Source organism: Dendropsophus ebraccatus, chromosome 11 (assembly GCF_027789765.1).
Source record: "Dendropsophus ebraccatus isolate aDenEbr1 chromosome 11, aDenEbr1.pat, whole genome shotgun sequence".
In the NCBI taxonomy this organism is placed as follows: domain Eukaryota; kingdom Metazoa; phylum Chordata; class Amphibia; order Anura; family Hylidae; genus Dendropsophus; species Dendropsophus ebraccatus.
This window is the reverse complement of record NC_091464.1, coordinates 29,412,412-29,437,832: the sequence shown is the minus strand read 5'-3', so window position 1 is coordinate 29,437,832 and position 25,421 is coordinate 29,412,412. Positions and strand designations below refer to the sequence as shown.

The 25,421-nt window shown below is 42.3% G+C and overlaps 1 protein-coding gene across 1 annotated transcript in view; it reads left to right on the top strand.

Moving 5' to 3' along the window:
- The first annotated feature begins 1,055 nt into the window (after positions 1-1,055).
- Positions 1,056-25,421, top strand: part of WWC3 (WWC family member 3) — a 118,052-nt gene continuing 93,686 nt past the window's right edge. Inside the window, exon 1 of the mRNA XM_069945351.1 lies at positions 1,056-1,791. Coding sequence (XP_069801452.1) covers positions 1,556-1,791 — 236 coding nt within the window. The 5' untranslated portion in view covers positions 1,056-1,555. The remainder of the gene's footprint in view (positions 1,792-25,421) is intronic.

Sequence of the window (25,421 nt, the reverse complement as noted above, 5' to 3'; positions counted from 1 at the left end):
ACAGGAGCAGGTAAGCATGGTGTTTTTGTTATTTTTACCAGCCCGGCAGAGAAATAGTAAAAGAAAGTAGCAACTACATTGTTGCAGCGGAATGAAAATCCAGTTACAGTCTTGCAGCGTATTTCTAATACTAAGGCCAATTTACACTCATACACTGTCAGTTTCAATAGGATTACATCCTCCCAGCGGAATTTTCACTCTGCTGCGAGTATGTAAACAATGCCCCCCTTAAGGCCCTATTCCACCAAAAGATCTGACGACAGATTATCTGCCAAAGATTTGAAGCCAAACCCAGGAGTGGATTTGAAAAGAGGAGAAATCCAGTCTTTCCTTTATGACCTGTTCTCTGTTTATAGTCTGTTCCTGGGTTTGGCTTCAAATCTTTGGCAGATAATCTGTCGTCAGATCTGTTGGTGGAATAGGGCCTTTAACCTGGGCATATATTACCTGTCCGTGCTCCGGCTTGCTTCTAGAGCTCTCGGCATCCTGGCGTCCCGCTAAGCCAATCAGTGGTTGCATCGGGACAGTGCACTGATTGGCTGAGCGGGACACCAGGATTCTGGGATCACTAGAAGCAAGCCGGAGCACGGACAGGTAATATATGCCCAGGATAAGGAGGATGGCGCTTTAGAATTTTCATTTCTAAACCTATTAAAACTAAAAGTGTCAGGAATCGCAGTGGATTTCGAGGCAGCGTGAAATCCGCTGCTATTCCGTTACGTGTAAAACTGAGAAAAAAAACTGCAAAAAAATAGGAATTTATAACTAACTGTAGTCTAAGTATCCCAGCTGACATGGGGAAATGCAGAGAATCTGGTTTCATATCTGGAGCACTCCTTTATGTAGAACTAATGAGAGGAGTTGTGAAATCCCTGCCATCTTTTCTAACACTTGTGGAGCTGGACACCTTTCATTGTAATGTCTTGCAGTTTCTGAATTGCAGCTTATTAGAAACATGAGTGCCAGCAGCAGCAGTAAATCTTCTGGGATTGCCTCTGCACTGCTCCATAGTGTGCCTGCCTGCATTACTTTAGCTAAAATTGGAGCTTTGAGAGTGGAAAGCCAGAGCTCAGGAAGCTGAGGGAGGGAAGCAGCAACAAGGGGAGGTGGCTGCTCTGCTGGGCTGTGTGCAATGAGACGACTGGGAGAGCAGACATGGATGAACAAGAACCTGAGCTCTGAGCTCAGTTGGGCCACTTGGCCAGGACTAGAAATGAATTATTCTACCTCTCAGATGTCTGGATCAACTCACTTGGCACAATCCTAGATAAACCAAAGACAAAGCTGAAGATCCCAGCAAGAAAAGAGTTAAGACTGGCTGTTCAGGACAACCCAGGAAGACAAAAAAAAAAGCTGCTTTTTTGTGTATTTATATTGTTCTACTTTGCCTGACTAGGATGGTGAGACTAAGGATGGGACAGGAAAGACTTTGGCTCTCTGCATGTCTTTGGATCAGCTCTGTGTAAGCAGCAGAGAAGGAGAAGAAGAAGCCTGAGGAAAGGGAGAAGAGGAAGGAGAGAAAGAGAGAAGTGCTGTGTGACTGCCTGTTCCTGCAATGCCCTGGCTGAGTGGTGGCAGGAGGAGAAGGCAACAGCAGTCACAGCAGCAGCATCACCACCAACAGCAGCAGCAACAGCAGCAATGCCCATCTCAGTGCCCCCTGCCTGGCATGAGGGAGAGCTCAGAGCTGCCTTTACCCACTGGCTGGGAGGAGGCAAGGGACTATGATGGCAGGGTATTTTATATTGATCACAACACCAGACAGACCTCATGGATAGACCCAAGAGACAGGTAACCATAAGTAATGCTGTTATTCTCTGTGCTTCTTGTGCTAGGCCTTGTTACTTTTTTTGGCTTCTGCCCTCATATGGGAGGATAGATATAGACTACAATGTATTAGACATTATTCCCAAAAGAATTCCACATGTAACAATGAGAGCTGGAATTGTTTGTATCACTCCACAAGGGAAGTTCTTGCTGGGTTGTTTGTAAATGTTGTGAACGTAACAATGAGATGTAGCAGAATATATCCAAATATTTACAGTTGTAAGGAGAAGTTGTGCAAATGTGCGGAAAAACAACCTATTGTCACCTTTAAGGTGACCAACCAACATCTGGCCCCCCAATGGGTTCTGGATGGGCGGAATCGTCAGGTGGGCAGCCACCCCCATTTGTTAGGCGCTTATCACAGTGTCTGTATACATTGAGGGATTATCCCCAATGATAGATGCCAGTGACAGCTGCCACCTAGTGTCCATCATACATAAGATCCTATGTTAAAGTATACAGCATTATTTTACTGTGTTTTGCCCCCCGGAATAGAGTAGCCTATTACCCTGATATAAACCATTCCAAATGGAGGCCAAAATGGGTCTGTCTGTGGATTATGGGAATCTGTAGATTGGATTAATGACAATTTTCTTGCACATAGATCAAATAGGCACTGAAAATACAATGTATAAAGAGCCCAAGGGGGGAGAAGAACTGATTCCCAGTGCAAAATGAAAGATTTATGGGTTATGTGTTAGGAGGATTGTAGCCTTGTGCTCTATGTGGTTATAGAAGGCTCTTGTGTTCTTGTTATGTATGTTGTATCCATTTGTTGATACTATACAGGACTTATAATTGTCATTTACAGTATGTCACCATTTATACAGATGTATCACTTTGTTCTAAGGCCTATGGAGCCATGAAGTGAACATAGCGTAGTGTCCAGTATTCTGTAGAAAGTTTCCATGGGTGACTTGTAACATGCCGGGGTTATGAACTAAAGCACTTTTGGAAACCAGAATTCAGCTTTCATTGTCAAAGCTGCAATGGAAAAATCAAACATGGAGTGTGATGAGATGCCAAAACACAGTAGCTGATGGACCCATCCATGGTACTATGGGCTTCATGTCTCAAAAGACAATATGCAGCTGGCTTATCTATAGCAACCAATCAGAGTTTAGCTTTCACTTTGTAGATTGCTGTAAAAAACAAAGTGAAACATGGGACCTGATTGGTTGCTATAGGCAACAAGGGCTTTCAGTTTTGATATATGAAGCCCTATGTGGTTTATAGCTACTACTAAAAACTTATCTGTGGTTTATCATTTTAATTCAGTTTATATGGTTGAAAGAATAAGTCTATCATGCAATAATTTTTTTTATTGCCCAGATAAATGTAAAATTAACAAATTGTATATAACCATCATTGGAAATTTCCTTTTTTTTTTTTTTTTGTCCTCGGGACCTATGCATCTCACAGACCACAAATAAACCAGTGTAGTCTGAGCCTGCTGTCATACTCCCATACTCCCTTTCTTCTGTTCTATATTCCCTCCTAGTATACTTAAGGTATGTAGGAACAATTAGAGGGAGGTATCACTGCAGACCCTGGCTACATAGGGATTGTTGTCTGTTACCATGGAGATGCATAGGTATCATTGTGTGCTATAGACAAAAAACAATTACAGATATTTATGTAGTGTTGGAAAGCTAAGCCAGTCATTTAAATATGTGTGTGATATTAAACATGAGTGCATTTAAAGACTTAATTCCCCTAAGGTTTTGGTTTAGGGGCATGTTAGATTATCTGAATTTGGCTGCAAACTACATTTCCCAAATTGCCTTGCAAATGACCAGATGTCCTTTTCTGTACTGAGAGTTAAAGTTGCCATCAGTGTCCCCACTAGGTACATAGTTGCTCCCAGTAATCAGTTCTCTCCACACTAGGTTGACAGTTTTCCCCAGTATTCAGTTCTCTCCCACTAGGTAGATAGTTGCCCCGGTAATCAGTTGTCCTCCACTAGGTACATAGTTGCCTACTTAATAAATAAATTAACAAACTCACCTCTTCTCCGTTTCCACACATACGGGACTTCATCTTCCTAGTTGTGGCAAAGGCCGGGCACAAGACAATATCAAAGTAGGGGGAAAGACCCTACATTCAGCTTCCAGGAGAAGTGCAGTATGACACAGACTACAGTTGTGGACTCAGGAGCCAGGCCAGCAGACTGCAGGGCACCACTGCGGCCAGCCCACCAATCAGGAAAAAGACAATGACATTTGGTCTGATTGACACTGTCTAAACATTGGGTGGTTGTCTGACTGCATGGTCACTCTGGGTCCGTGGTGTCAAATCCAGTTAGCGCGAGTTTTATTTTTAAAGGGGATCTGTTATTAGTTTATGGTGCCTTAAATCCCCCAATATCCCAATCAGCTGCACAGGAAAATGAAAAGGACACTCAGCTTTTCTGCCACTAGTTTATGCTACCCTTAGATAGGACGGCATAAACCTACTGACAGAGTCTTTCTAAAGTTAATGTACTATCAGGTACATTTTTTTTTTACATTAAAGGACAAGTGCCATGAAAAACTTTTTCCCAGTAATTGAAGCACATTACAAAGTTATATAACTCTGTAATATGCTTCAATCACTTATCTGCCTCCCTTCCCTGTCTTTTCCCCCCTCCACCAGGAAGTGTCCTAACTCACACAGACCTAATTACTGTCGTCACCGTCACCAAGCTCTTCTCTCAGCTCCTTCTCCTGTTACAGCAGCCCCCCCCCCTCTCCTGCCTTGTCAGGTGACTCAGCTTGCTCAGCTCCCATTGGCTGAACAACTGCAAGCCATCACTTGGACTGGGGAGGGGGGGCTACTGTAACAGGACCTAGAGCAGCCCTCCTGCTGATGACTCATCCTCACAAGAAGGAGCTGCCTGGTGATGGTGACGACAGTCATTAGGTCTGTGTGAGTTAGGACACTTCCTGGTGGGGGGTGGAGGGGGGAAAAGACAGGGAAGGGAGGCATATAGGTGATTGAAGCACATTATAGAGTTATATAACTTTGTAATATGCTTTAATTACTGGGAAAAAGGTTTTCATGGCACTTGTCCTTTAACCGGTCAGTGCTGGCGTAGAATCAGTAGCGGTGCATCACAGAGGGGAGGGAATATTGTCACACTGGGGGGTGCTGGGCCCACCTCCAGTGCATGGGGCTGGGCTGGTGCTCGGAAGAAGAACAGCGCCAGGCAGCGTTTTGAAAAATGGATTGCGTCACCGGGATTCTGATGTACCTGAGGATGCAATTACTTTAAGGGCTGAGAGCAGAGGCCCAGAGACATAGCCTATACCTTACAAAAACATATCCCCTAATACATATATACACACCGTGCTCCACCAACTTGTGGCCTAAATCTGCCAAAATGTTGCAAACTGTTGTGTAACTGAGCAATGTGCAAAAAAAATGCCATCTTTTTACACCAGTTGTGTATACACCATTCTGTGTTTAACTATTTTTTTTATACAATAATATAAGACTAGGTAATATGCAGTCTTGGTGTGGCTACTGTGGCAGTGAATACAGAAATTACTACTATGCAATATATGTCCACAGCAGACACAGCTTTTTTTAATGTTTGACTTCAGACAAACAACAGTAAAACTGCCAGAGATTGTCTTGACTTTTTTTCTGGTGTTTTTGACTTTAGGTCAAAGACATTTTTTTGACTTGGATTCTTGAGACGAACAGAAGAAATTCCGTTGAACCTTATGGGCGAGAAACGCCACAGTTTGCAGGGGAAAAAAGCCACACCTTTACCATGCTGGGTTTTGGAAAAATTGCCACAGAGCCAAAAAAATGGCAGTATGGCATTTCAAAAAATTCCATTGACTCACGGCTAACATCTGGCTGCTGCGCCTTTGCCAAAAACAAAACAAAACACCATGGCATTTCTTTTTTTGGCATTTTTGGAAAACTTTTACCCAGTGTGAAACCAGCCTCATGGGCTACAACAGAAACTTTGCTTTATAAAGTAGGAGTTATCTTGTAGAACTGAAATTCCCATACAGCCATGTGTGTCCTGATAACATAGCACTCACAGATGATGGTGGAAAACAGTTGTTAACATTATTCTTATAGTATTCTGAAAAATGTCACTGTGTATGGTCATTCTTTATAAACCAGCAGGTTTGAAATGACATGTTCTACTATTACTGGTAACTCTTTTCTGCCTTTACTGATTGTTCAACTTACTACAAAGGGGATGCAAAATTGTTCATCTTGTAATATAGACTAGACAAAGAAAAATTGTGATTAATGGTAATGATACAGCTATTCTATTTCTACAGATAAATGTCACCATACTGTTTTTAGACCCAAAATTCTGTACAGATTTATTTCCTAATGTATCTCTATAACGCTGGAGCTTCATTATTCTAATACAGAGCTCCAGATTCCCTGTATAGATATAATTTCTGGCCACCTGCAGCAACCACTAGAGGGAGCACAAGAGCTTCCTGCATACTGTCCATGCATAAAACTAGAGATTAGTGAATTTACAGTAATAACGAAGCAAAGTGCTTAGTTAGCAGTGCTCCTAATGGTGCTCTTGAGCAGAGTTTTCCCACGACTAACAGCGTGGCACCAGCGCTGAGGAGGAAGGTAACACACAACTGTAGGTGGGCTGTCATCATATAAGAATCGTCTAACCTGCTGATAGTTCCTATAGTAAAAGTGTGCAAGCTTATTATAGTTATTACTGCAAGTAACCAAGAAGTTTATTTAACCTTAGGCCTGTGCAAGGCATTTAGAGATCTGTATCAGAATAAAATACTATAAGATAAGTTATGATATTAAAGGGGATTCCTGGAAAAATATATATTTTTTCTAAATAAATTTATTTAATAAATAAATAAACTCAACCTGTCATGATACCTGTTGCTGTTGTTTTGATATTGGTTACTTCTCACTTCCTTCTGGTTTTGGTGACTTCCTTATGGTTTCTCATTCCTGAAGGAAATGCCTGCTCCGCCAATCACTTGTTTAGGTGGGTCACCACTGCAGGTCAGGTGGGTCACCGCTGCAGGTCAGGTGGGTCACCGCTGCAGGTCAGGTGGGTCACCGCTGCAGGTCAGGTAGGTCACAGCTGCAGGTCAGGTGGGTCACTGCTGCAGGTCAGATGGGTGACTGCTGCAGGTCAAGGTCAGGTGGGTCATCGCTGCAGGTCAGGTAGGTCACCGCTGCAGGTCAGGTGGGTCACTGCTGCAGGTCAGATCAAGTGGGTCACCGCTGCAGGTCAGGTGGGTGACTGCTGCAGGTCAGGTGGGTCACTGCTGCAGGTCAGGTGGGTCGCCGCTGATTTTTTTCCCCCTTACTAAATCCTACTCTATGGAATAGTAAATAAGTCTGTGCTATTTTATCCTCAATGGAAACCACAGAAACAAAGGCCAAAACATTGATGATGGGGGTCGATGGAATTTTTTTTTTTTTTTTTTGCCATTTGCGTGAAGATATTTCCTGCAACATATGGCAGTCATACATGTTCAGTTTTTAATCAGGCTTTGTTCAGTTTATTATAACAAAACCCGGATCATAAAATATCACAACTCCTGATCAAAACATGAATGTAAAAATCTCTGCTCTCTATCAAATGGTATTGTTTTTTTTTAAATTTTCCATTATATTGGATAAGGAATCGTTGTATAGTTACGGGTTTTACACTAGCAAACGCCGATAGCTGCAGAAATGTCAGCCAGTTGGCAGTATAGATGGTTCCAAAATTATCATGATACCACTCAAAATGGAGAGTATCATTAAACGCAGTCAGCCTGTCTGTGATGCAGAAATAGACACAAAGCAGATTGAATATGTTGAAATAGAACATTGGCAACAAAATATAAGCAAACTCTTAGATAACAACCCAGCCCCGTCTCCATATTATTATAGCAGCCTGGGCCAAGTGGCAGCACTGGTGAACATCATTCTGTTTGGCTACTGTTGTCAAGCCAAGATTATCTTCACGGACTATAGTGCGTACAGTTTGTTATTGCCTTCTGTCCAACTTGCACATTGGGTGTATACCTTGAAGGAACAGTATAGTATGCTAAGCTATTGTCTACAGTCCCCTGTACAAAAAATGGTATTTTGATGCATATGAGGACACTTTTGGCAAATGCTGGGTGAGTAGGGTCCGGGGAATATTTGATGATGATAAAATGAATGAAGAGCCTATTAGACGTAATATTCCATGGGTTTAGACTACTCTGCTGACTGTTAGGCACACTATATTCAACTATATTATCTTCAAGCAAGCAGCTGAGTTTGACAGGGGAGGCTTTGGCCAGCAAGGCGTTTAATAAAAAGGCCATCTACATAGCACCCAGACAGCCCACCTTTAAGTGAATGTACCATGAGTACATTTGCTTTAAGTTTTGCATATCAATAGAATGGCGCCAGCTTGGGGAAGCCGGTACTGCAGTCCTTTTTTTTTTTTTTTTAACCGCGGCTTGGTTCCCGTGTACAGCGCTGTTCTATTCCCCCCCCCCCCCCGCTCCTCTATGACAGGACCCAATTATGCCTCATCCTTGGCCGGTGCCTGGGAATAGAATTACACCGTACATAGAAACCGCACCGCGGTTCAAAAAAAGGTTCGCGCCACTGGCTTCCCCGTGCTGGCGCCATTCTATCCATATGCAAAACTTAAAGCGAATGTACTGATTGTACATTCGCTTTAAGAGAAGCCAGCTTTCTGTTCTGGCACATACAAGGGGGTTCTTAGTTAGGATCCAACCCCTCCATGTTGTTAAAAAATGTTGCCTTGGTTTAAGAGTAACTTAGTTTAAGAGCGTTTTAATTTAAGAGCTCACAGTTTTTCAGAATTAGGACTTGGTTTAAGAGCATTGCTTTGGTTTAAGAGCTCCCTGTACTGGGTGGGAGGGAGAGTGGAGGAGGGGCATGGTCTGCACAGCGGGGTCTACAGCACTGTACTCTGGTCCAGGAAATCTCCCTCACCTTCCAAATCATAGCAGATCCACTTCAGGCTGGGGCTTGCATCAGGGGACAGGACTGTGGAGGTAATCTTGCCATAACTATAACCCCTCTCTCCCTGGACAGAGAGTGCTGCTATACAGTGCCCACATCTCTCCTGCTCATTCCTTGATGCTCCCTGCAGTCTGTCAGTCCTGATTGGTCCATGCTGAACCCACCCCCTTCCCCATTGCTGTGACACAGACCTCTGACAGCAGCCCTGCCTTTCTATTCTAGCCTGTTGTACTACGCTACTGCATTATGGGGATTTGCAGATCCATCCTGTATCTACAAACTGCTGCTGTGTTATCAGGTTTATGCCCTTACTATACATTATACTCCACATGCTGGTTGCTATACTGTACTGTAACTTATAAGATCACATATTCAGCTGCTTATAAATGTTTGTTTCATCTGTTCTGCATGTTATTCAGAATAATAAATCATTATTTTTGGGGCGTGGAAACAATTGTCTACATGTCAGTGATTTCTTATGGGAAAATTTGCTTTGGTTTAAGAGTGGATTTGTATTACAAGCACGGTCCTGGAACAAATTATGCTCGTAATCCAAGGCACCACTCTCACTATATATATATACCGTATACTAATTGTGCATTGATATACAGTATGTGTGTAGCATGGATCAGCACTAGAGATGAACAAATTTACAGTATAAACAAAGTGAAACGCTTCGCTAGCCGGTTGCCTGTGAACTCTATGCCGCTCTGCTCCTAGTGCCTGGAAAAGCCAGATCCAGTCCTGGGAAACTTGAAGAAGTTTCCTAGGACTGGATCCAGCTATTCCAGTCACCTGGAGCGAAGCGGTACGGGTTTCTAAGGCAAGCGGCTAATAAGCTAAGTGCCGAGCTAGCGATTCGCTTAGTTTATAGTGTAAATTCACTAATCTGTAATCACCACCAGAATCCACCAAAATAGAGGTCATATTGTATATATGTATTAGACAGGCTTACAGACTTACAGTGCATTTTCTCAGTCACCTGGACCAGTTTGGATGTCTGCTTATTGCCTATGGCTGTATCCATGTTTTCCAGGACTCCCTAGGACTGCATCCAACTTCTTCAGCCACCAGTGATCAAATGCCTTATGCTTGGGTTCAGCTCCGCTCATCTCTAGTATACAAGCTGTTCTTTGTCCATAGTGACTAATTATATTTTGGAATATTTCAAAATTTATCTAATCTTAGAGAGGTATTCCAGGAAAGATTAGCTTTTCCTACCTATCCACAGAATAAGGGGGTCCAACCCCCAACGTCCCCTGGCCATACAGAACACACAGTATTACTGGTGCATATACTGAACCTTCGCCTGAGCTGTATTAAAAGATTTAGATATCCAAGATTGCCATGCTTTTCACTAGCAGCCAATATAAAATGTATGTCACTGTGTACGTGTGTAGAGTTGCATTCATTCGGTGCATGAAATATTATGTGGTACACTTATAAAAAGCCCCACCTCAAGTCATTCCAGAACGTACTGTATAGTAAACCTATCCTAACAAGTTTAAAGGGGTAGTTCCAGACTGGAAAAAAACACCACTTCTTGTAGAACATACAGCAGCTGATAATTACTGGAAGACTAGATTTTTTATTTTTTTTTAAATAGCAGTAAATTAGAAATCTCTGGAACTTTTTGGCACCAGTTGATTTGTAAGAATTTTTTTATGAACTACCCCTTTAAGTAGATATATTAATTTATTAACTGTAATTTACTTTTATATCAGATTCTGCTTGTCCCATATAGCTATAATTTATCTCTATAAGAGAACAAATGTAGACAATAAAAGAGTCGGCTGGATTTTTATATGACATTAGTGGGTAGTTTATGGTCTGTTTGTGGCTATTTTAGCCATGTACCTGAAGCAGATGAACATTACTATTCATATTCATGACTTTACTTTTACTTTATTTGGCACTTTGTTTCTTTTTGGATATGTTAGGTAAATTCTCACATAACAGGGAAGTTTAGTGCACTAATACAGTGTGTGAAATGGCTTCTCTAGCACTGGTCCGCTGTGCAAGGGCAGCCTGAACTTCACTACCTACAATGTCTATGGCAGAAGTATGCATGGAATGTTAAGCAGTCCTCCGAAATCCAAAGTGGAGCCCATGGTAGACTGTAATAACAGCCTTGCCAATTCCTGTTTACTAGCGCACTGAATAGCTGGCATACCACTTTCTTGTAGCTGGATATTTATGTAAACAAAAAGCCTTTTCCCATGCTAGGTGACTTTACTGAGCTTAGCCCGGCACATTGTTCTCATTTTTCTATAATTTTTCTAGAGGAGACGGCACATACTTGTATCTGACTGTGCTCGATGCACAATGTGTTTCCTATAAAACCATATGATATGTCCAGATGAACAGCTGTGGACTGCGTGGATCTTAGTGGATTGATGTTACACTCTTTCAGTGTTTTGATGCATTTGGACAGAGGTTTATGGAAGTTATGGAAGCTGTCATCAAGGATTTTGTGTACTGCCCCTAGTCAGTCTTACCTTTTATTACTATTATTTATTGTTAGTCCATGTGCATATGAGACCGGCCGTTATGTGACGGAACGGCCGGTCTCAGAAAAGATCATCCTGGCCGGTACTGCAGTAACGGCCAGATGATCTTTAGGGCTGCAGAGTTCTGATGCAGGCGCATCCGTGCACGCCCGCATCAGAACTCCCTACAGCACACTATAGAGTGTGCGGCCAGAGCCGCTCACTCCATAGTGTGCACTGACAGGGTTTTCTGCGGCCGATATTCAATGAATAGTGGCCACAGAAAACTGACATGTCAGTTGTTTGCGGCGCCGCTAGGGATCCCGGACGGAGCGTATACCATGTGTATACGCTCCGGCCGGGATCCTATAGACGGCAAGGTAACGTATATTCTCGTAATAATCACGGCTGTTGTTGGAATGTGCAACAACGGCCGTAGTTTTACTAAAATATAGGCAGTGTGAACATAGCCTTAAAGTGCACCTGATTCCAGAGCTCTGTACAAATGATTTTCAGAATGTTACAAAATCAAGAAGCAAACTACATGAATAAAGTAAATGACAGACTAGTACTTAAAGCGAATACCACCGGTACATCGCTTTTCTGATAGTTACATGGATAAAGCGACGCCAGCTGGGGGATGCCGGTGCTGCGTCCCTTTTTGAACCACGGCCTGGTTCCAGTGTACAGCGCCGTTCTATTCCCAGGCACTGGCAAGGGGTAAAGCACTGGAGGCGGGCCGGCCAGTCCCCCAATGGGAAGAACCCCCTCTATGACGTCATTGAGTGGAGGGGGTTTCCTCCCACGGGGGCAGGCCGCCCTGCCTTCAGTGCTTCAAGCCTGCTCGGTGCCTGGGAATATAACAGCGCCGTGTGCGGAAACCAGGCTGCAGTTCAAAAAAAGGACTGCGGCACTGGCATCCCCATGCCGGTGCCATTCTGTCCATTACAATCTACAAGGTGAGGGGAGGAGATAATAGGTAAGGGCAGCTAGTCAAAGTGGGGTGCAGAGTCATTGTTGGTTATAGCCTAGTCTAAAGAGGTGGGTTTTCTGGGTGCTCTTGAAGGTCTTGATGGTGGGTGAGAGACAGATGTGTCGGAGTAGTTGGATGTTGGAGGCGGTTGTGTGAGGTAGGGGAAGCACAAATGTAGGTGATAGGAGGATGGGAAGTCGTGTGAGGGACAGTTGTGGGATATCACGTCAGGAAGGGCAGGAAAGAGGGGCAGAGGGGCGTTGCAGTCCTAGGGCACAGACACTCTAGGCCACGCCAGTCTGACACAGCGCTGCAAGTTTGAAAGTTGTTTTTTAGGACAATACCTGCATCACCTGCCGAACGGACCACAGGACAGATCTTGGATTAAAAGCAACTATCTGATGGTACAAGTGGTTTAGGGGGAGGGGGTCAGATTGTGGGTACAAAGTCGCTTTAAAACTCTTCCAAGGGAGACTAGGACAAAGCAGTGACTCGGTTGCTGTGACAACTCTTACACTTCTTCTGTATACATCTTTAGAAATTGCCTGTAATCTTTTGTTCTTACTGCTTTATAGACATGTTGTTTTTTCCAATAACAATAGAACATAACAGCAACAAACGTTATAACGCTGGGATCGGAGACTATAAAAACTTTTTTTATGATTACTTGAAAAAGTTTGGATTGGACAGTGAAATAAACATTTGATTGAGTAGTGCGGATAGGCAGATGGGTTGAGGCGGAGGATGTGTGCCAGTACGTTCCCAGCATGCTATGTATTTGTGGATTGTCACAAGCATTAGCATTGAGCATCCAGATGGCAGATTGCTCCGACCTGTGGCCATATGTTGTGTGTTATTTATGTATGTAACATCTATAATTGTTACTCAGCACAGATTCCTCTCTGACAGTCATAACACGGCTACGTATTGCTAACAGGCACTAATATTAGAAACATATGGAAGAAGCAGAACATCTGAATACATTGCTGTTGGCCAATACAAGATTTCTTGTACGGTTTGCTTACATGGATGCCAGTGATTTCTAAGTAGCTCCTGGTATTAGCATCATTTTCATTTGTGTATATTGAAGATAGTTCCGGATTTGTGGTTTCCTTATTGAAGTCAATAGGAAAACCTGCAATCAGTGGCGTAGCGACCATGGAGGCAGGCCACGCAGCTGCTATGGGGCCGGGGTGGGGGTCTGTAAGGGGTGTGGGGGCAAGCTGGTGCTGTGAGAGTCGCTCTGAGGAGACACTTCGTCCGGGGAGGACAAGAGAAAAGCTCACACACAGTTTTTGTGTCTTCAGCAGAAAGCAGCAGCTCAAAACTGAGGGAAGGAGACTGAATAGATAATAACAAGTATGGAATGAGTTGTTAGTCTCACTATGGACAGCAACATATCAAAAGTCATGTTTGAGCGGAATACCCCTTTAATATTTTCTGAATCCAATCAAAATTAAAGGGGAAGTCCAGAACTTTTTGACCTTATGCTTTTTTGTCATCATGAAGAAAAGATTGAAATCTTGAATCTTTCTTCCTGAGTTTTTTTTTCCTCTAATTTCCATGCACTATTTCACAATTCTGTCGAATACCCATGCAGCCCAGTAACTCATTTATAGAGTAGAAATTTGGAGAACATTTTTATTTTAATACCAAAATAAGTCAGCTGGGCTTTTTCAGTTTTATGAGCAGATTTTACCAGCCAGAAACCACATTATACTCCCCGATGCCAACATTTTCTTGTATTTTCTATGTATATTTTATTAGTGCATTCCTTGTATATGTATTTTTGTTGTGGTTTGGCTCTGCATGCTATAATTTAGCTCAAAAACACTGAGTACTAATTATCCAAAATTATATATAGATATGGTTTCAGGATCTAATGGCTGATACATTCATACTGGCTGTAGCATTGGTTTCCATTTGCTGTAATATTTGACACAATTTGCCCGATTCGGAGTTGACTTTCTCGGTTTTAGGTTAAGATTTTATCAAATTAGCCAAAATGTCTTTTTTATTACTGCAGTGCTGACAAATAGTTCTCTATCCAGGGATCTTATTCCTATAAATCTGTCTTCACACATTTGGCAGGATGTAAAGAGTGTTTATATGGATGTATACAGGCCTTGTAAACATCTGTATAATTATACAGGCTATCTTTTACAGAATATTTCTGACAGGAAGGCACTGGGGCAGATTTACATGGCTTGGGGACGAATTACTTGGCCCCATGAGTAGTGTAAGCGAGCGCTGATCTGCTAGATTGGTGCTCGCTTACTGATCCTATTCCACGGCTCGACGATCGTGATCGATATCTTGAGCGATGTCCGTACAGCCTTTGCTTTCACATATTTACTAGAGATGAGCAAAAAGTTAAATATTCGAAAATTCGAAATTTGAATTAAATAGCCACCGATATTCATACATTCAGTCGAATATCGAATCCCATTATAGTCTATGGGAGAAAAATACGCAGGACTTTAAAATTCCACTTTTGTTCGCTCAAGTTCGGCATTTGTTCACTACTCGTTCAGTGTAATTGCACATTGTTCATTGTTTTGCTGGGATCAGATGGAGTAAACGATCATAGTAACGTTCGCAGTAACGATCGGGACTAACAACTATAGTTCTGTGTAATTTGGTGAACGATTTCAGGTGAACGATAAACAATCTTGTTTGCAATCGTTTATCGTTTGTCGGTAAACGTTAAAACGTTTCCTGTGGATGGGCCATTTTTTATAACAACTGTCGTTATTATACTAATAATGGTCATTATATGTCAATAAATGATGGCCGTCCAATAAAAACGGCCATCATTTGACAGGGTGTAAACATAACATAGCCGTGCGGGGCCCCTGTTACGCATTTGGTAAGGATATGCTGGCATACAGAATTTTTTTTACTAATACTCAGCTGTGTCCATGCCTGACTCTATGGTGTCGTAGCCTGATGAAGGGTTGTTAACCTGAAAACATTGCTGTATTATACACTGGTGCTTTAGCCCATGGAATAAATAGTATTTTAAAAAATTACTCTTTTGATGACACCGACTGCCGTGTGGCCTAATTTACAGTATTATTGTGGGATTGGAGGCTGGCCAGTGTCTGGCACCCAGAAATGCACTGGGCTATGGAGATGGCTGTCTGATACCCTGTTAATATATCAATTTTATATTTGGGAACAAATCTCAAAAATGTATCAAAATGTATCTAATAATCTCCAGATCATGTTACCTTCCATCCTTCTGGGTTCCTTGGCTAATTTAAGAAAAAAGAAATTCTTAGCTTCCTCTTGATAGTAGCTTGCAATCCCTTGCCGTTTTTATTTCTTTTTTTCACTTAAAGGGGTTGTCCTGCAAAAATATTTTTCTTTCAAATCAACTGGTTTCAGAAAGTTATATAGGTTTACATTATATAGATAGATCAGCTGCTGTATGTCATGCAGGAAATGGTGTATTCTTTTCAGGTTTTCTATAGGGGTTTGCTACTATTCTGTACAGTTCCTGACTTGCAGAGAGCACTGTGTCAAACTGAAAATAAAACACCACTCCCTGCGGGACATACAGCAGCTGATAAGTACTGGAAGACTTGAGATTTTTAGACAGAAGTAAATTATAAATCCACCTGTTGATTTGAAAGAAAAAGATTTTTGCCGGAGTCTCTTCTTCCATTCTCCACTTCCTTTTTTGTCCTTGGACTTTCCTTCTTCTATATTCAGTTTTTTTTTCTTTTAACTATAATAATTTGCCCTTTGATGTTTATTATGGTAGTCTGTTTTTGGGGCGCTGCAGTCCCAGCATGGGGCACATTCAATCTTCTGGTTATCTATCTGATATCATATCTGCACCAGTCCTCTCAGCCATGGGCAATCTGTTATTTTGTCTGTTGGAATGTAGACCTCATTACTCTATACAGGGGATGATTATCGTGCAAAAAATCGTTATATCGTTTGAATTTAAACGACAATCGTTCTTTGTAATTGCAGGCAACAATCGGGAAATCGTTCGTATGTCGTTGATCGTTGATTTAGATCTGAACCTAGAATTATCGTTAATCGTTCGTTAATCGTTCGCTGTAATTCCACATTCGTTCGCTCAAGTTCTGCATTTTTTCACCAATCGTTCAGTGTAATTGCACTTTGTCCATTGTTTTGCTGGGATCAGAAGGAATAAACAATCATAGTAACGATCGTAACTAACGACTATCGTCCAGTGTAATATGGTGAACGATTTCAGGCAAACGATTAACAATCTCGTTTGCGATCGTTTATTGTTAATCGTTAAAAATCGCTCTGTGTAATAGGACCCTCAGATAGTATAAGCTTTAGATCTTTATTGGCTTTAAAATGTAGATGTTTCCTTGTACTACAATTGAAGTCTGCATTTGTTACCTTTTTATACCTAATAAAACAGATCACACATACAAATTCATTGCTTGATGTTTTAAAGAGGTCGCTTAAGAATATGTGGGTCTTTATGAACAAAAGCAGGAAGCCAGTATGTAACGGCGGCTCTGAGACGGACCTGGCGTATATTTTTCTTACATTTCCTCTGTAGTAGATGTGACAGGGGAAATGTGGCAGCATATAGTACCTCTGTATGACTCCATATTACAGAAATATCTCTTTGTAGTACAGCAGCCAATGGAGCGCTACATATGAATTCAAAAAAATAAACTTTTTAGACCCCTGTACAATTTCATAGGGATGTACTGTGCCACGAGGTCCCACTGACTTTTTATTGGTTTTGTGTTACATAATACAACTATGAGAGCACTAATAAGTCATACACATGCAATTCTGTATATCCAAATTTTTTTTTTTTAATATGAGTATCCAGTGTATAAATGTGTACAAACTCTATACACAGTGGGTTATGTGCATGTGTAGGAATCAGGGCTGGGGAGTTGTTAAGCCAAAGTTCTGTCTCCTGCTCTGGTTCCAACTCCTTTACCGTAGTAAATTGGTAAATTTACCGTAGTAAAATGGTAACATTGGCCTTTTCTCCCCATTATATAAATAAAAAGACTATATAGATAGAGCTGTCTGGCTGTGGCTTAGAGTACTATTACACGGATTGATTATCCCTGCATGGCTCCTTTTTGCAGTATGCTTCTCCCCGGGTCCCATGCGCTCTAGCTTCAGAGTGGCCTGTCTCAGCTGACAGGCCGCTCAGCCAATCACAGGCCAGGACTGCCGCTCTGAAGCTGGAGCGCACGAGACCCAGGGAGAAGAAGACTGTAAAAGGTGCCCTGCAGCCTGGATAGGTAATATGTCAAGTAAAAGCAAGGGCTGCAAAGACATCGGTAACGATGCCCATGCAGCCCTTGTTAAACGATAATCGGGCCGAGTAGTAGGCCCAGTAAACGAGCGCCGATCTAGCAGTTATTATTGGGCCTTTATCGGCCCGGTAATACTACCCTTACCCCCCATAGAGAACACATGAATATCTGATCGTACCAAATGGTCATGTGTTTGTGGAGGGCAGGAGAGATAATTGCTGACCGTTTTTAAAGATGTCGAAGTTGATACATATCTACTATGATATAGATAGATAGATAGATAGATAGATAGATAGATAGATAGATAGATAGATAGATAGGAGATAGATAGATAGATAGATACTGTAGATAGATAGATAGATAGATAGATAGATAGAGAGATAGGAGATAGATAGATAGATAGATAGGAGATAGAGAGATAGGAGATAGATAGATAGATAGATAGATAGGAGATAGAGAGATAGATAGATAGATAGATAGAAAGATAGATAGATAGATAGATAGATAGATAGATAGATAGGAGATAGATAGATAGATAGATAGATAGATAGATAGATAGATATGCAGTTTACCATTATCCTGCAGAATAGAAGTAAGAGGCAATGCTTATTTCTCTTGTGATCACATCTCTGCAATAGGTCACCAAGGCTTCGTATGTAACTGAGTTAGAAGCAAACACTGGTGTTTTTTGTTCTTCATGAAGTCAGATTTCTTGGTCTATGTCACATGAAGTCTTGTCATTTATAAGGGTGTTGCCAGCCAAATACTCAGCTGTTATGGTGTTCCCTGCATAGCCTCTCGCTGTTCCACCCATGTCATGCCTACAGAAATAGACCTGAAATTGTCTTTATTAAAAAGAAGTTACGGTTTGGAGAAGTTGTGAGAAATCTCTGTGTATGGTCTATGGGTGTCGTCATGTTGTGTCGGAGCCCCAGCACTTATATACAGTGTATAGGTGTCATGTATAGTTTTCTGCTTCACACTCCTGAAATGCATTTCTTCAGGCTTATTTCTGGCAGTGAGATGTCTGGGAACTAAGATGATTGTTACATCAATAACTATTTAACGTTCTTCTAGTCGGGAAGAAAACCTGCATGGTTAATAAGTACTGCATTGACTAACAGAGTCCAAACCTCAAAGTGAAAATCTTTCTCATTCAAATCAACTGGTTTCAGAAAGTTATATAGATCTGTAATTTACTTCTATATAAAAATTCCAAGTCTTCCCATAGTTATCAGCTGCTGTATGTCCTGCAGGAAGTGGTGTATTGTTTCCAGTCTGACACAGTGCTCTCTGCTGCCACCTCTGTCCGAGATAGGAACTGTCCAGAGCAGTAGCAAATCCCCATAGAAAAGCTCTCCTACTCTGGACAGTTCTTATCTCGGACAGAGATGGCAGCAGAGAGCACTGTGTCAGACTGAAAAGTAAAACATTTCCTGCAGGACATACAGCAGCTGATAAGTACAGGAAGACTTGAGATTTACTTGAGAAGTAAATTATAAATCTATGTAACTTTCTGAAACCAGTTGATTTGAAAGGAAAAGACTTTCGCTGGATAACCCCTTTAAAACAGCAGGACCTGCCCCGGGTGAGTCAGTATACCGGGTTACATTTCAATCTCATGTACAGTGATGGGAGACTACTGACATAAATCAGACAGCTCCAAGTCTGTCTTGACCATTTGCTTTTACTCTTGCCAGAGATGCCTTGATGGGCTTGCCAAATTCCCATGAAAGGGAGACACGGATTTCAAGAGCTTCTTTATTTCCTGGCTGGCTAAAGCTTTTAAATGGATAGCTGTAAAATATCTCACATGCAATTTACTGAGTTTTTCATCGGCCCCGTAATATTTTTGGTTTATTTTTTTTCCAGAAATTAAATTAGACCAAAAATTCCGTCCAAAGTGGCGTAATTTTATCCTTGCTTTACCTTGAATTTTTATTCATGACATCCATATAACTCCCTAGATTTGTTGTCATAAGGCTGGGTTTACACGTTTTTTTTTTTTTTTTTTTGCGTGGATTTATTGTTTTTTTTTTAAAAAAAAAAACAACTGTTTATAGGGGGGGAAAACTTTTTTTTTTTTTTTGTTTGATTGCAGATTGCTGTGTTTTCCCCATTTTGGCCAGTGAAAGACGATTTAACCCTTAGGGGACACAGCCAGTTTTTATTTTTGCGTTTTCGTTTTTCCCTCCTCGTGTATATAAGGCCATAGCGCCTGCATTTTTCCACCTAGAGACCCAAATGAGCCCTTATTTTTTGCGCAACTAATTGTACTTTGCTATGGCAGATGTAATTTTTGCCTAAAATGTGCCGGGAAACCAGAAAAAAATTATATGTGTGGTGAAATTGAAAAAAAAAATGTTTTTTTTTTATTTGGGGGGGGGGTTGTTTTTACTATGTTCGCCCTGGGGTAAAACTGACTCGTTATATATGTTCCTTAAGTTGTTACGATTACAACGATATGTAACATGTATAACTTTTATTTGATTTGATGGCTTGTAAAAAATTAAAACCTTTTAAAGAAAATATACGTTCTTTAAAATCGCTCCATTCCCAGGCTTATAGCGCTTTTATCCTTTGGTCTATGGGGCTGTGTCAGGTGTCATTTTTTGCGCCATGATGTGATCTTTCTATCGGTACCTTGATTGCACATATACGACTTTTTGATCGCTTTTTATTACAATTATTCTGGATTTGATGCGACCAAAAATGCGCAATTTTGCACTTTGGGATTTTTTTGCGCTGCCGCCGTTTACCGTGTGAGATCAGGAATGTGATTACTTAATAGTTCGGGCGATTACGCACGCGGCGATAGCAAACATGTTTGTTTATTAATTAATTTATTTATTTTTATTTATAAAATGGGGAAAGGGGGGTGATTCAGACTTTTATTAGGGGAGGGGATTTTGTGTTATTAAAAATACTTTTTTCTTTTACTTTACACATATACTAGAAGCCCCCCTGGGGGACTTCTAGTATATGCACTCTGATCTCTCATAGAGATCCATGCAGTATAGTTATACTGCATGAATCCATGAGATCGGTGTTCTATTACTTTTGGCTGCTGCAGCCAAAAGCAATAGAATGCCGAGCCGGGATCAGCGCCATTACGGAGCAGACCCCGGCCCGGTATGGATGCAGGGATCGCCCCCCCGCAATCGCGCCGCAGGGGGGCGATCCCCCCACTAGACCACCAGGGATGCATATCAGGAAGTATTTAGAAGCAGCTGTCAACTTTGACAGCTGCTTCTAAGTACTTAATTAGCGGGCACGGCGATCGGACCGTGCCCGCTAATCGCCGCGAGCCCGGGCTACATGCGGCACCCGGGATCGCGGCAGTTCAGAGGGGGGTCGCCGCTCGACCCCCCTCTGAACTCCCATAGCGGCACGAGGACGTTCAATAACGTCCTGGTGCAGCTATGGGTTAAAAACATGTTTCATCAGTAAAATATAAACAGTGCAACCATTTGCAGTAAGATGCATTCAGTTTTAGAAGTTTCGGAAGATTACAAAACTGCCCATGCCCACTAATGTGTTTTAGCACCCTTAAAGGGGTTATTCAGAGCTACAAAAACATGGCCACTTTTCCTCCTCTCTTGTCTCCAGATTGGGTGGGGTTTCAAACTCAGTTCCATTGAAGTAAATGGAGCTTAACTGTAAACACCACCTAAACTGGAGACGAGAGGGGGAAAAGTGGCCATGTTGTTGTACCGCTGGATAATCCCTTTAATTCCTTGATGCTAAATGATGCACCAGCACGTCATGAAAAGGACTGAGTTCCCGTATCGGGACGTATTGGTACGACATAATGTGCAGGGGCTTTATGAAGCGAGCAGTACACATTGAACGATGATCAGGAGCTGCGCTCTCTTCATAGACAGTGACAGGACCGGCTGCTCAGAAGCTTGGTCCTCGACTCCTCACAGTTAATAATGGGCAGCAGTGACTGCGCTTCTGCCTGCTAGTAAAGGAGAAGTCCGAGGAGGGGGAACATAAAAAACAATCCTAACTCACCTCTTCCTGTGCCTCTCCAGCGCTGGATCGCCGCTCTGGGACCCTGTCGGACTCCGGGATCTTCTCTCAGCCAACATCACGACTTGGTTGATTGACTGCACGCTCAGCCAATCAGTGACTGGGGCTGGATGCTGCTGCAGTCATTGATTGGCTGAGCGTGCAATCCGTCAGCTGGGAAGGTTGATGCAAAAACAAAAACAGGTAATAAAGGGCTATTATTTTATATTATTACAAGTTTTAAACTGTTACATTTATCTATAATTTAAAGATGTCGTGCCAGTGCCTGTTCGGAACTCGGTTTACAGCCGAGACTGCTCCTGTATTAATGTTTTTTGTTTGAATGATATGTTTTTGCATTTGCCTGAGCTCTGTCTGAACACTGTTCTACTCCTTTTGCTCTGCTGCGCAGTCGCTTAGGACTGGGCTTGATCGAGCATCTGAAAAAGCTAGGTTCGATCAAACTCGAACCTAGCCGGACCTTCCATATTAGATTGCTGATGTCTTCACGGTCCGTGCGGAACGAGGAGACATCCTGAGGACCACCTGAAATTCTGGGATTCAGCCTAGGTAATAGGTTGTATTCCAGAATTCCAGGTGGTCCCCGGGCTGTCTCCTCCTTCCGCACGGACCGTGAAGACATCAGCAATCTAATACGGAAGGTCCGGCTAGGTTCGAGTTCGATCGAACCTAGCTTTTTCAGATGTTCGATTATCTCTACTTAGACCAGGGGTCTCAAACTCAATTTACCCGGGGGGCGCTGGAGGTAGAGTCTGGGTGAGGCTGGGCCGCATCAGGATTTCCACAAGAAAAGCTCTTACAAAAACATTCCAATGTCATCAAATGTTTGTTTTTTTTTCATCTGTTAAAACCACATATAGTTGCTGACTATAGAAATGTAATTATTATTATTCACTTTCAAATGTCTGTATTGACAGTTCCTTAACATTTAATGTATATAAGCGCCCCTGTGCAGCACCCCCCCATGTATATAAGCCCCTCTGTGCAGCACCCCCCCATGTATATAAGCCCCTGTGCAGCACCCCCCGATGTATATAAGCCCCTCTGTGCAGCACCCCCCCATGTATATAAGCCCCTCTGTGCAGCACCCCCCCATGTATATAAGCCCCCCTGTGCGGCATCCCCCATGTATATAAGCCCCCCTGTGCAGCATCCCCCCATGTATATAAGCCCCCCTGTGCAGCATCCCCCCCCATGTATATAAGCCCCCCTGTGCAGCATCCCCCCCATGTATATAAGCGTCCAGGAAGTGACGTCACCGGGAGGAGGACGCTCTAACAAACGTGCGTGGTACGTCTGCTGCCATTGGAGGGCAATTTAAAGGGGCAGGGCGGCCGCGGTCCGTCCCACACAGACTGTCGAGCAGGGCCCCCAAACATTAATACAGTGCTGCTGCGTCTGACGCTTGGGTCTAGTCAGGTGGTGACAGCAGCACTGTATCACTGTCTGGGGCCCATCCACCAGAAAGTCAGTGTGCGGGAGGAGGGGCCGCACTTACAGTAAAATTACCATTGAGGTGGGGGCCGCAAACTAGTGTTTTCCGAGGGCCGCAGTTGGGCCGCAGACCCCTGACTTAGACTGTTCAAGGTGAGTGGGACAGTGGGCGGGGACTAGTTCAGGGTTCACTGCGTCCAATCCGTTCCATATCCTGGCCAAACTCTACCTGTGGTTGTAGCAGAAGACCTGTCAGTTTTAGTAAATACTTCCCATAAAATTACAGTTGTGGAGCATGTTGTATCATTTTTCTGTTATTAATCCTGGAAATGTGAAGGGATGTATGTATCTATCACATAGTTAGCGGTGATTGGTAACACCCAACTCAGTATTCATTACTCAATATTTATCCACTGCAGTTAGTGATTGGACAGTCCCTTAAAGGGCCTGTAATATTGTAAGTGTTAGAAGACATTACAATACACTTGGTAGTGTCAGGATGGATCAGATACCTACTAAAGGAGAAGTCGTCTAAATAAGTTTGAAGTGACATTGGCATTTCAGTCATTATTGTGGTGCAGAAAAATTCCCTGATTTGAGGTGATTTCCCCCCAGTAGTACTCAATAGTACATTGTTAGATCATATTTTATTTTTAATTTTTCTTTGTCTCCATTTCATTTGGATACGCTTATAGAACATGGCTGCCGGCCAGACAGTAGGATAATCTTCCTATCCATCTTCTTCAACAAAAGTAGATTTTTATTCGGATTAAATATGTTTTCTAAGAAGAATAAAATGAATGATATGGTCTCCTGGTTCGGGTAATAACTGGAGTGCTATCGAGAGTGTATAGAACAATAACTGCTGGTGGAGGTGACTTGTGAAACCTGAGATCAACAGAGAACTGCACTTTGTAATTAGGGGAAACCATAAAAAAAGAGTCTGCAGAAAGAATTAAAGGATTCCTATCATTTTTCTTTAGGCTATGTTCACACTGCGTATGAGTCCGACCGCTTTTCGTACGCCGCCGTACATGTGCGGCTGAAACTATGGGCGTGGGAAAAATCGACATGCGGCCGGATGCGTACGAACCGCGAACATACGCCCGTAGTACAGTAATGCTTCCCTAGCTTGTTTCGAAGCAATCTGAAACAGGTAATTTACTTGGAAATCTTCGCCCAGCCAAATAAAACTCACAGAACCTTTTGGATCGAAAAATCAAGTTCAATTTGGCTGAAATAAGTACTCCGTACGGGACCGCATGGAAATCCACGGCCGTGAGTTTCAACATTTCCGTCCTCAAACAATGGTCTTGTTCATTTTTCATGGCGCCGTATACGATCCGGCCGTAAGCTCATACATAGTGTGAACTGTGCGGGCGTATATCGTATACTTTCAAGCGTACGCATCAACCTCAAAACTACGTGCGTATATTCATGGTTCGCACTACGGCTGGACTCATACACAGTGTGAACATAGCCTTAAAGTGTAAAGTATCTTTGAACAAAACTTGTCAAATAGACATTCAAAAATTTTGATCAGTTGAGATCTGGGTGTTCAAACCCTAACGATCATTAGAACAAGCAGGAAGAAGTGCTCTGCCATGTGCTTCACCCCCCAGCTCACTGTGATCCCCATCCGTTGCAGAAGGCTAGCATCATAGACTTCTAATGGAGCTCAAAATCAACTCATACGGGTAAATATAATTCCCTGGCTTATAAAAGTCTATGCTAAAAGTTATATTTTATGTTATATTTGGCCATTTATAACCACTAAGAGGATATAGTGTGTTTGTATATTCAATATGACCAGGTACTGAGAAGCTCTCCATCACTAACATGAAGGGGTAGCACTCTGCCCATTTGCTTCTACTTCTTTCTTGGAGAGACGACCATCCAATGCAAAGATTCACAGAATTACTTCATAGAAACTTTCATAGACATCATTCAAATTCCATGAATCTTTTTCATACCAAAAGTCTTGAAATGCTTCTAATAGCTGTTTAAAGTTATCTGAGGTGTGTCATATATATTATTTTTCTCATTTTTTTGCCTCTTTCGTTTGTACTTGTTATACTACCATGATACTGCTACATTGACTTTGCACGCCACTGCATTCTTAAAGTGGAACCGTCATTTGGGAAAACCTTTGACATGTCATAGAGACATGTCAAAAATGTGTATGGTTCCGGGACTGTTCAGACCCGTACCGATCATGAGAACTAGTGGGGAGAGGATGTGCTGCAGCGTGTCCTCTCCCAGCTCTGTCGGGCTCCATAGACTTACATTATGAGCCTGACTCTTTTTTTTCCTATAAAGAGTGGGAGTGGACGAGCTGCAGCACATCCTCACCTGCTTGTTCTCATGATCGGTGCAGGTGTGAACACTCAGACCCAGATTGATCGA